The 12624-nt window shown below is 47.9% G+C and overlaps 1 protein-coding gene across 3 annotated transcripts in view; it reads right to left on the reverse strand.

The window, feature by feature from the left end:
- hdgfl3 (HDGF like 3) overlaps positions 1 to 12624 on the reverse strand; it is a 149389-nt gene that overhangs the window by 66257 nt on the left and 70508 nt on the right. Inside the window, exons 2-4 of one of the 3 annotated variants that reach the window (XM_085968844.1) lie at positions 9340 to 9416; positions 3277 to 3369; positions 725 to 863 (exon numbers count right to left, since the gene is read on the reverse strand). In XM_085968844.1, coding sequence (XP_085824970.1) covers positions 725 to 863; positions 3277 to 3369; positions 9340 to 9416 — 309 coding nt within the window. Of the gene's footprint in view, positions 1 to 724; positions 864 to 3276; positions 3370 to 9339; positions 9417 to 12624 lie in introns of those variants that run through there. The other 2 variants (XM_085968846.1, XM_085968845.1) reach the window with 2 other exon arrangements.

The raw sequence follows: 12624 nt of genomic DNA on the forward strand, positions 1-12624 counted from the left end.
AGGTGCTCCCACAGTGCTGATAGGGAGGGAGTTCCAGGATTTTGACCCAACGACGATGAAGGAACGGCGATATATTTACAAGTCAGGATGGTGTGTGACTTGGAGGGGAACTTGGAGGTGGTGGTGTTCCCATGCGCCTGCTGCCCTTGTCCTTCGAGGTGGTAGAGGTCACGTCCCCAGATGTTAGTGAGGTGGACTATGCAGGGTTGACTGGGCTGGGTGTGCCTTTGCCGTGTCCAAATCCGGTGCCGAGGTCGATGCCAGGTAGTCCGTCAGTTTTATTCTTATTGTTTTTCCTAGCGGTTTGATACAACTGAGTGGCTTGCTAGGCCATTTCAGAGGGCAGTTAAGAGTCAACCTCATCCATAAAATACCAGAGCTTCATTTTCACCAACTGGTGTATGCTCAGCAGCCCTTTGAGTTCAGCTAAACCTAGCTTCAGAGAACATCATTTCTATTCTCTATAAGCTTGCCTTTACTTTAAAAGAAAATTGAGATTTCAATAGACCTTACAGCTCAAATGAAATATACAATTATTCAATGGAAATAAGACCAGAGGTGAAATGTAGCACTAGCAAGTAACATTCCAACTTTTATATTTTTTCTATAATTGTAAAAAGTGAAGTAGCTTAATGGAAATTACAATCCAAAGTAGTTTTTTGAAAAATGATCAAGTCATTCAATTTGTTACTAAAATACTGAGGCAGCCAGAAATAGTTGTTACCTGATATCCTGTGAACTTGACGCCAGGATTGTTTTCGATCTCCCACAGACCTTCGTTGAAACCTTTTCGCTTGTTAGATTTTCCAAATTTATCTTTATATTCTTTGTAAGGTAAAAGGTCTTTTGGTCCCAGGAAGGCACTGCAATAGAAAATTCAATTGCTGACCTCAAAAGGTTTACAACCAGCTTCACAAGTTAAATAAAGTACACATCAAAACTCGATACCACGATATAACACAAGCTGATTCCCCGGTTGGCACATCTCGCAAGGCTCGGTGCTTGTCAATTGGACAACTGCAGGCCTGCAGGCCGATTTTCCGTCCATTTAAATGAACGCCCCGTGATCGCTTGACCAGGGCTCCCTGGGGGTGAAGGCTCGTCACAGGGGGTGCTCGATTGGGGTACCAACAACAACAACTTTCATTTATATTGCGCCTTCAATATAGGAAAAAAAGACCCGAGGCGCTTCGAAGAGGTGTAAGGAAAAAATGAACACCAAGCCAAAAAAGGAGATATTACAAAAGGTGGGTTTTAAGGCAGCGAGGGAGGGGGGAAGAGGCGGAGGGCTTTAGGGAGGGAATTCCAGAGCATGGAGCCTAGGAGCTGAAGGCATGGCCGCCAATGGTGGGATGAAGGGGGGAGGAGAGCTGCACTAGGAACCCGAGTCAGAGGAACAGAGAGTTGGAGAGGCTGTAGGGCTGGAGGAGGTTTGAGAGATAGGGAGAGGCAAGGCGGCGGAGGGATTTAAACTCAAGGATGAGAATTTTAAATTTGAGGCATTGGCGGACTAGCAGCCACTGTAGGTCAACGAGGACAAGGGTGATGGATGAGTTGAAATTGGTGCGGGGTAGGATACGGGCAGCTGAGTTTTGGATGAGCTGAGGTTTATAGTGGAGGTGTCAAAGGCATGGGCGAGGGTTTCTGCACACGTGGGCTGGGACAGGGAGGCGGAGGCGGGTGATGTTACCGAGGTTATTACGATGTTATCAGTCCTGTATAATGCATTAAATTATTGCTGGAGAGCCAAATTAAACATAAAGGTAGACATTATTGTTGTGATGTATAACAATCTTCTTACTGCTATTTTAACAGGCGTAAACTGAATAAATTAAATGGGCTAATGTTTCTGTTAATGTAGTGAACAGTGGAATGTCACACAAGTGCATTAAGAGTTTACAATAGCAAAATACTGCGGATGCTGGAAATCTGAAATAACAACAGAAAACGCTGGAAAAACTCAGCAGGCCAGGCAACATCGGTGGAGAGAAATGTTAACTCTGTTAATCTCTCCACGGATGCTGCCTGGCCTGCTGAGTTTTTCCAGCGTTTTCTGTTGCATTAAGAGTTTGTTCGCTAATATTGCCAACAGCGGCTTCTAGCCTTTATCTGCCATAGTTTTTAAAATCCATTTATTAGTATTAAAATTTTAATTGTAATTTTTATGACTTATTATTTGTGTGATTTCTGGCTCAAGCATTTTATATAAAAAACATTATTTTGAGCAAAATATCTCCTAGATGTAATCAGTTTGCTATTTTACATTTGTTCTTACACCTCTTGTCAATCGATGATTTTCAGAAATGCTACGGAGGACCTACATCTAACTTATGTAGCTTTTTGCTGTTTTCTCCAAATTTCTCCCTTCTCCTCTCCTGAAGACATCGTTTCATTCTGGGCTACAATCCCACAGGGTCCAGCCAACCTGTGGTACTTCACCCCAAACAGCCAGCCTTAGAGGGATATACCTGCCATAGAGGGAGTGCAATGAAGGTTCACCAGACTGATTCCTGGGATGGGGGGATTGTCCTATGAGGAGAGATTGAGTAGAATAGGCCTATATTCTCTAGAGTTTAGAAGACTGAGAGGTGATCTCATTGAAACATACAAAATTCTTACAGGGCTTGACACGGTAGATGCAGGGAGGATGTTTCCCCTGGCTGGGGAGTCTAGAACCAGGGGTCACAGTCTCAGAATAAGGGGTCGGCCATTTAGGACTGAGATGAGGAGAAATTTCTTCACTCAGAGGGTGGTGAATCTTTGGAATTCTCTACCCCAGAGGGCTGTGGAGGCTCAGTCGTTGAGTATATTCAAGACAGAGCTCGATAAGATTTTTGAATATTAAGGGAATCAAGGGATATGGGGATAGTGCAGGAAAGTGGAGTTGAGGTCGAAGATTAGCTCTGATCTTATTGAATGGCGGAGCAGGCTCGAGGGGCCGAATGGCCGACTCCTGCTCCTATTTCTTATATTCTTATGAGCACATTCCCCTATTTAAGGGAGACATTAATCCATTTATTTTAAACAGTTAACATCTCCTTAAAATAGTGGACAAAATTGCTTCATCTGGACATTCTAAGTGTTTGTACACTAATATTGCAAAGTGATTTATTTAGCTATCCAAGGTTAGGCCCGGAGGTTAGTCCATGGTCTCTGTTGACAAGGTGATCGCTAAAGCTTCTCTTCTCTCCATCACTATTGAAATTTACTTGGTGTCTGATTACAAAAATATTATTAATGGCTTTGCAGTATAAACATGAGCTCTTCACACAATACATGAGCAAGAAAAGGGCTAGTTTTTGCTGCTGCATTTTCATCACCGGCTGTTCTGAATTTGACAGAAGATCTGGCACGAGTTTGCCAATGGTTCTAAGGAGAGGGTTTAAACATTTGAGGATCAGAAAGGAATTACAGCAACAAAATGAAAAATGTAACACACATCAGTTCATTCCATGAACACATTATATTGTAAAATATTCTGTCTCATCCTCTAATTCTAATCAGTAACAACTTTTAGACATTTCCAGTAAAAGGCTTTGCAGGTATTATATTGACAAACACAAAATTATTTTAAAGCAACTCATTTTACAAGTTCTTGTTCCTGTCACAGAGCTTTGCCCGCTGAGAGAGCATGTTGGAAATTCAGGGCCAGATCCTTCATGATTTCCTGTCCATTCATTTTGTTCTACTTGACTTTACCTTTATGTTTTGAATTCATATAGGGGGAGAAATTCGGTGGCGCCCATAAAAACTGACTGTAAAAGCTTTTATAGATATGTGAAATGAAAAAGATTGGTGAAGTCAAGCGTAGGTCCCTTGCAGTCAGAATTAGGGGAATTTATAATGGGGAACAAAGAAATGGCAGACCAATTAAATACATACTTTGGTTCTGTCTTCACAAAGGAGGACACAAATAACCTCCCAGAGATGTCGGGGAACATAGGGTCTGATGAAAGGGAGGAACTGAAAGAAATCAGTATTTGTAGGGAAATGGTGTTAGGGAAATTGATGGGCTTGAAGGCCGATAAATCCCCAGGGCCTGATAATCTACATCCTAGGGTACTTAAGGAAGTGGCCCTAGAAATAGTAGATGCATTGCTGATTATCTTCCAACATTCGATGGAATCTGGAACAGTACCCATGGATTGGAGGGTAGCTAATGTTACCCCACTATTCAAAAAAGGTGGTAGAGAGAAAACGGGGAATTACAGACCGGTAAGCCTGACATCAGTAGTGGGGGAAATGCTAGAGTCCATTATAAAAGATGTAATAGCAGAGCACTTGGAAAACAGTGACAGGATCGGACAAAGTCAACATGGATTTACAAAAGGTAAATCGTGCTTGACTAATCTACTGGAATATTTTGAGGATGTAACTGGTAAAATAGATAAGGGAGAACCAGTGGATGTGGTGTATTTGGACTTTCAGAAGGCTTTCGATAAGGTCCCGCATAAGAGATTAGCGTGTAAAGTTAAGGCACATGGGATTGGGGCAAGGTATTGACTTGGATAGAGAACTGGTTGGCAGACAGAAAGCAAACGGGTCTTTTTCCGAGTGGCAGGCAGTGACTAGTGGGGTACCGCAGGGATCGGTCCTTGGATCCCAGCTATTCACAATATATATTAATGATCTAGACAAGGGAACTAGATGTAATATCTCCAAATTTGCAGACGACACAAAGCTGGGTGGGCGTGTGTGCTGTGCGGAGGATGCCGAGAAACTCCAGGATGATTTGGACAGGTTGGGTGATTGGGCAAAAGCATGGCAGATGCAATATAACGTGGATAAATGTGAGGTTATCCACTTTGGTGACAAAAACAGGAAGGCAGATTATTATCTGAATGGCAATAGATTGGGAGAAGGGGAAGTGCAACGAGACCTGGGTGTCCTTGTGCACCAGTCACTGAAGGTAAGCATGCAGGTGCAGCAGGCGGTTAAGAAGGCAAATGGTATGTTGGCCTTCGTAGCGAGAGTGTTTGAGTACAGGAACAAGGATGTCTTGCTGCAGTTATACAGGGCCTTGGTGAGACCACATCTTGAGTATTGTGTGCAGTTTTGGTCGCCTTATCTGAGGAAGGATGTTCTTGCCATGGAAGGAGTTCAGCGAAGATTCACCAGGCTGATACCTGGGATGGCAGGAATGACGTATGAGGAGAGATTAGGTCGATTGGGCTTGTACTCGCTGGAGTTTAGCAGAATGAGAGGGGATCTCATTGAAACTTATAAAATTCTGACAGGGCTGGACAGACTAGATGCAGAAAGGATATTCCTAATGGCGGGGGAGTCCAGAACCAGGGGTCACAGTCTAAGGATAAGGGGTAGGCCATTTAGGACAGAAATGAGGAGGAATTTCTTCACCCAGAGAGTGGTGAACCTGTGGAATTCTCTACAACAGAAGGCAGTAGAGGCCAATACATTAAATATATTCAAGAAGGAGTTGGATATATTTCTTAAGGCTAAAGGGACCAAGGGGTATGGGGAGAAAGCAGGGACCAGGTACTGAATTTGGATTATCAGCCATGATCACATTGAATGGCAGAGCAGGCTCGAGGGGCCGAATGGCCTACTCCTGCTCCTATCTTCTATGTTTCTATGCCCCCTATGGGGCACTAACTTCGCTGCGCTACCACTGAATTTCGCGGCACTACGTGCAACACGCCATGTACTGCCGCCTCATTGCAGGCCGCCTTCTCCCGATTAAAGGGGAGGGGCCTAGCGCTGCGCGCACCGTGACCCTGCTGGACCACCGGGGAGCGGGGTGCCAGGAAAACAGCTCGGCACTCAAGAGGAGTGCCTACTGACCGATCGCGGCCGGCACCCCGAAGAAAAAGGGGGCAGGTGCCGGCAGTCGGCCCAAAAAAGAAATGGCTGCCCGGCAACTGCCCTTTAACTTGTGCCGCCGCGGCTGCAAAAACACCACCCGGACCCTGTTGGACATATCGTCCGGTGATAGGTCAGGGGGCGCAACTGAAGTTTGCGGCTGGGGCGCTGCACACGGTGATGACGTCATCGCCAGCGGCGCAGTGCCACGGGGCGCTTCCGCACCAATGCTGAGCACCTCCCACTGAGTTTCGTGGAGGCGTTAGCGGCACCGCGCCCAGGCGCTAGGTGCTTTGCACCCCATTAGTGCCCCCTGGGGGGCACTAACGGGAGGCGCAGAGCAATCAAATTTTACTCCCATAGCGTTTAAAAGAAATTCTATACTGGGCTTGTCTATATGGCTCCACGATGTCAGCCATGGCTCAGTGCGTAGCACTGTCGCCCTGAGTCAGAAGGTTGTTGGTTTGAGTCCCACTCCAGAGACTTCAGTACAAAATCTGGGCAGACACTCCAGTGCAGTACTGAGGGAGTGCTGCACTGTCGGAGGTGCCACCTTTCAGATGAGATGTTAAACCGAGGCCCCATCTGCTCTCTCAGGTGGACGTAAAAGATCCCATGGCACTATTTCGAAGAAGATTAGGGGAGTTCTCCCTGATGTCCGAACCAATATCTATCTTGCAAACAACACCTAAAAACACAGATTATTGGGTCATTATCAGATTGATGTTTGTGGGAGCTTGCTGTGTGCAAATTGGCTGCCGTGCTTCTTACTTTATAACTGTGACTACACTTCAAAAGTGCTTAATTGGCTGTAAAGTACTTTGGGACGTCCTGAGGTTGTGACAGGCGCTATAGAAATGCAAGTCTTTCTTTCTTTCATTGGTAAATGCATTGCTAAATGTGGAACGAAGCCGGACAAAGCAGACAGGTCAGAGCTTCGATCTCCAGTCTGTCAGGAGTTGGCTGATCTCAGCGGGGGTGGCATGGGGTGCTGTAATTGGCCTCAGTGCTGATAGGCTAGGTTGGAGAAGAATCAATTACTGCCACTCCGTTTGCACTCCGCCGTGGCCTAGAATTTCGGTAGCGTCCATTTTTGGGCGCCTTACCCGCAGAGCGCTAACAGCCTGTGCTCAAATGGGGAGCTCCGAGGAGCCTGGGATTTTGAGCCTCGGACCTCATGATCATGTAGATGGCGCAACGGTAGGAGCCTGCACAGGTTCTTGCGCCAATTTTCAGGTAAGTGATTGAGTTAGATCGCAGGGGGTCTGGAGGAGGAACAGCTGGGCCTCAGAGTGCGACCGGAGGGCACTCAGGCGTCGGGGAAGAGGATCTTGGCCGTCTGGAGTATTGTTGTGGGGTTGGGAGGGAGTGCTGTCGGGGAGGGCGGGGTGCTAGGAGGCCAGTGGGAGATTGGGGGGCGGGGGGGCTGGAGGTCGGAGTCAGGAGCGAGGTCGGAGATCTCAGGACCAAGAGTGGCGGTCGCAGGGTAAGTGCTCTCCCTGAGTCGGTCGGCCCACTCCCGCTACAGACGCTGTGCATCGGCGCTGATGAGTTCGGCGAGTCGGCGGGGAGGCAGCAGAAGCAGCGATGGAGGCCACGACGACCCGCTGTAGCACGGCGGCCGGCAGCTCCTCGGCGGGAGGCTCGGAGGTCGAACCGGTAGGAGGGGAGGTGGCCAGCGGACCGAAGGCGGGAAAAGCAGGCCCTGGAAGGTCGGACACCGCGGGAGGCTCGGAGGTCAGACCGGGTGGAAGGAGAGCCAGGGAGAAGCAGGCCCCGGGACGTCGGTACCACGGCGGCTGAAGATTGTCGGGCAGGAGTGCGGGAAAGGCGGAGCGAGGCGAGAGCGGACCCTATTGTGATGGCGCCGATGAAAATGGCTGCCGTCCTTGCGGGCTCCGTGCGTACCAGCAGCTAAGTGTCCTTTGCTGCTTGGTGCACTCGGCTCGTTCAGAAAAAAGCATTTCACTGACTGGATTTCACTTGTTGTATTTGGTTATGTGACAAATAATTTTTTTAAAAATAAAATTGAAAATTGATTATGGTACTTACCTTTTTTAAATTCTGTGCTGTTTAACGTTGGCTTTCCTATAGGCCATCAGCACTGGCGCTGGCTGCCTCAGGCGCAAACCAAAGTTGCAAGAGGAAGCAGAAGCAGGCGTTAGGCCATTAACATTTGCCAAAAAGAGACCTAACGCCTACTTCAGACGTGGGTAAAGGACGCCTCTTGTTTGGCCTTTACCAATATGGCGTCCGGCATGGCCCGAATTGTGCGCGGGCGCCATTTTGGACACAAAACGCCACCCGTAGCGCTGAAAAAACGGGCGCTATGGAGGCGAATTTCTAGCCTAGACTCCAGTTTAGTGAATACTAAACCATGAGGGGGCAGGTGCCCAACTTCCCTCTATATACTCCTGGCAAGCAAGGCTCTGTGCTAACAGTGTGAACTTGTAGAATTACCCCTTATGGGTATGAACATGATGAAATAAGTGATCTGTCCCGAAACTCACATTGAAGAAGCCTGAACAATTAGAACATAAGAAATAGGAGCAGGAATAGGCCACTTGGCCCCTCGAGCCTGCTCCGCCATTCAATAAGATCATGGCTGATCTTGGGCTCAAAGCCACTTCCCTGCCCGCTCCCCATAACCCTTCATTCCCTTATCTTGCAAAAAATTGTCTATCTCCACCTTAAATGTATTTAATGACCCAGCCTCCACAGCTCTCTGGGGCAGAGAATTCCACAGATTTACGACCCTCTGAAAGAAAAAATTCCTCCTCACCTCAGTTCTAAAAGGGCGACCCTTTATTCTAAAACTGTGCCCCCACGTACTAGATTTCCCCACGAGGGGAAACATCCTCTCTGCATCTACCTTGTTTAGCCCCCTCAGTATCTTATATGTTTCAATAAGATCACCCCTCATTCTTCTAAATTCCAATGAGTATAGGCCCAGCCTGCTCAACCTTTCCTCATAAGTCAAACCCCTCATCTCTGGAATTAACCTTATGAATCGTCTCTGAACTGCCTCCAATGCTAGTATATCCTTCCTTAACTAAGGAGACCAAAACTGTATGCAGTACTCAAGATGTGGTCTCACCAATACCTTGTACAGTTGTAGCAGGACTTCCCTGCTTTTATATTCCAACCCCTTGAAATAAAGTCCAACATTCCATTTGCCTTTTTGATTACTTGCTGTACCTGCATGCTAACTTTTTGTGTTTCATTTGTTATTCATTACAAATATATATCCACATTTCAGTACCATTTGCCATCTGAAAACATCTCTTCACTAACCCTAAATTGATTTAACACAAAATCTGAAACCTCTAGCTGCACATTATTCGTTTTTAGGTTTACAGACCTAATATATTTGTCTAGAATTACTTCATAAAGAACTTCTTTCAGGTCTATTTGGACTACTAACAGCCCAGATTCACTTCCATAACAATGAGACTCTTTCATGTAACAAAATGTACAACACTGATCATTTTCATCCTTTTTCTCTTTCAGTGTACTTACGTCTCATGAGTTCCAAAGAAGAAAATTGGATATTTATTTGCTGGTGGTTTCACAGCTCCCTCTGGGAGTTCATCAATCTGTTGAAGAAGAGAAGACTACTTAGCATGATTATCACCAAGAATAGAAGCTTCAGTAGCTGACATTGGGTCTTCAAGATTGTACATGTTCACGAGTATCAAACAAAAATTAATAGGGGAATTTTACCCCCCCTCTCAGCCCCGCCTGGTGGGAACGAGGGCGGGGGTTTAAGATGGTGGGGAAGCGGGGGGGGGGTCACATCCAATGGTCCCTCTAATTTTTTGGGGGGGCCATGCGGCCCCTTTAACAGGCTACGCGACCCATTCAAAGTTCTGCGCGTGCGCGGTTTTTCCTCTTTAAAAGCTGGGAACATTGGTCGCATCATCCTGCCCACTGCCATTTTAACTAGCCTGAAATCAGGCACGGCAAGGCCCCTTGTCGCAGAGGAGTGGGGGCCTAACTGAAATGGCAAAGTCGCCTGATGAAGTGCCTCGGAACGCACGCGCCATTTTAACCGTGAGCCACACGGTCTCAAACCCGTCACGACAGCTGGCGATAGCCGGGATCCTGGCCACAGGAGGCCCAAGTAGGTTTTTTTTTTATTTCTAAAGGTTTCTTGTGTGCCTGGAGGAGCAGGAGTGCTTCCCCCCGGCCACTCAAGCTAACCTGCTTCGCTCCCCGCGATCGGATGAACCCCACCACCCCCCCAAGCAAACCACGATCTCCTGCTCCTTCCCTCCTCTCCACTCCCCGGCTGTAGCCTACCAGCGCAGGCCTTCCCGCCCGACAGCCAGCTAGCCAGCCAGCCTCTCAATCTGGCCGGCTGCCGGTCAGGAAATGGAGATTATTTTTAAATGAAGTAAGATATTGTGGGGAGGTGGCTAAATCCGGCTTTCCCAGCCTCCCTTCAGCTGCCGGGTTTCCCGAGCCCTGGGAGCTCCGCATTACCCATATTTCTGGTCTATACGCACCACCCCACTTACCTCCCATTCCGTCTCTGCCTCCCTGTGGAGGGCCTTGAGTCTCAGCCAGGCTTCCATGAATACCTCGCTGATGAGAAGTGGAGCGGGAAAGAAACAAAGGTAGATGGAGGACTTGAAAAGAGCACTGTGGTCCTATCAGCTGGTTCCAGTATTTATAAAACATGGGCCTAGAAATTCGGTTGAGGCGCCAAGTTCGCCTGGGCGCTGATTTTTGCGCAGCGTTCGGAGTAATAAGGATCTCCAGAAATTCAGTTTCAGCGCCCCTAGAGGGAGACGGGGCGAGGCCCGAGGCGCTCCGCGTCCCTCTTAGGGCGCTGAAACTGAATATCGCAGCGCAACGTGCCGCAGCGCAGGCCTTCCTCCCATTGTTAAGGGGGAGGGGCCTGCAACAGCGTGATCCCCAATCGCGAGTGCCGGCAAAAGAGCCCGGCACCGAGGAGAAGTGCCGGGCTCTCGGTAAACAGTCGGCAATGCCGCGGAGGGGGGGGGGGCGGGGGGGTGGTGGAAGGATCAGGAGGCCGGGGACGGAGGTGCTGGCAGGCGGCCGCCAAGAAAAGCGGCCGCCCCGCACCTCCACTTTAACTTGCGCCACTGCTGGCACAGTAAGGCCCCGTGAACCGGGCGCGGGTAGCGAATGGTGCTACAGCGGCGTTCGCTACCAAATATCGCGATCGGGGCGCTAATGGGGTGCTGCGCACACCGATGATGTCATCGGTGGTGGCGCAGCGCAACAGGCTAATGCCAGCATTAGTGCCCCCGCTGAATATCGCGGGAGGCGCGGCCAGTGGCGCTACAGCCACTGACTGCCCTCATTAGGCACTAACAGGTGGCGCTACATACCCAATTTCTCCCCCCATACCCCTCGCTACCTCAAACATCACTCTATAAACTTTTTCTCCAGGTAATTATCCAACTCCCTCCAGAAATTGTGGATACAACTGCTCCCCTGACAGTCTATTCCTTATATTCAATACCCCTCTGCATAAAGTAATCACATTGAAAATTGTCTTTTCACCCACGCTCTGTAGATGATCAAGCTTTACAGACTTCCTCACAGTCTCCATAAGGCACAAAAGTGTGGGACACCACTCAACACTTTATCCATGGATGCATTACATGGAATCCATCACTGAATGCATCTCACTCAAGGAGCACTGAGCGCCGCTTGCATTGGTGTGGGCAGGATTTTTCTCGATGAGTGTTTGGATAGGAACTTGCCAGACTAAATCAAACAACATCAAAAGGTCTATTTTTCCAAAGAGGAATTTCACAGTAAGGTTCAAATAAGACACAGGTGGGTTCATTTTAACAGAACGCTCCGGGCGGGAAACCCCCGGGATCAGGAGGAACGCCGGTTTCACACCCCGCCCAATATTACTCTATTGACTTCAGTGGGGCGTAAAACTGACGTTGCACCCAATCTTGTCAGATTCCTGACAGGAGGGTCAAGTTAAAATTGCCCCCCGTTATTACCTCCATCAATCTAACAATTCAAATAAAGCAAATGAAAAGATAAAACAGTCTTGCTCGACAAAAGCTCTAAAACATGAAGTCCAAGTGCCGGTTATGTGTCGTTAATGTTATCAAAAACTTTGCTACTATTCACTGCAATATCCCGGTGAACAGTTAGAAGTGTAAGCCCAACTAATCGGTTTTCATTTGGTTGAATTGCGGAACTGACCAGCTCTGGAAGAACACCCATTGTTTCTGCGTTCTGTCAAGAATCGAATGCGTCTTCTTTCAAAAGAAATTTGGTGGGGTTTGAACACGCTAAACAACCCCCACCATATTCCCCCTCCCCACACACTGGCTGCTTGAACACTTCCGCCCAGCACTGTCATGGCTCCGGATGTTAGCATGATCCTGAATGTCCATTTCTGCTCAGCAAGCACCACTCAATCTTATCACTGGCACCTCATAAGGATATAAGAACATAAGAAATAGGAGTGGGCCATTCGGCCCTTCAAGCCTGCTCTGCCATTCAATAAAATCATGGCTGATCTTCTACCTCAACTCCACTTTCCTGCCCTTAATTTCTTCAGCATCCAAAAATCTATCTATCTCTGTCTTGAATATACTCAATGACTGCATCCACAGCCCTCTGGGGTAGAGAATGCCAAAGATTCACAACCCTCTGAGTGAAGAAATTTCTCCTCATCTCTGTCTTAAATGGCCGACCCCTTACTCTGAGACTGTGACCCCTGGTTCTAGACTCCCCAGCCAGGGGGAAACATCCTCCCTGCATCTACCCTGTCAAGCCCCTTAAGAATTTTACATGTTTCAA

This window comes from Somniosus microcephalus, chromosome 27 (genome assembly GCF_052327205.1).
Source record: "Somniosus microcephalus isolate GS21.2 chromosome 27, FLI_Smic_1.0, whole genome shotgun sequence".
Taxonomy (NCBI): Eukaryota; Metazoa; Chordata; class Chondrichthyes; order Squaliformes; family Somniosidae; genus Somniosus; species Somniosus microcephalus.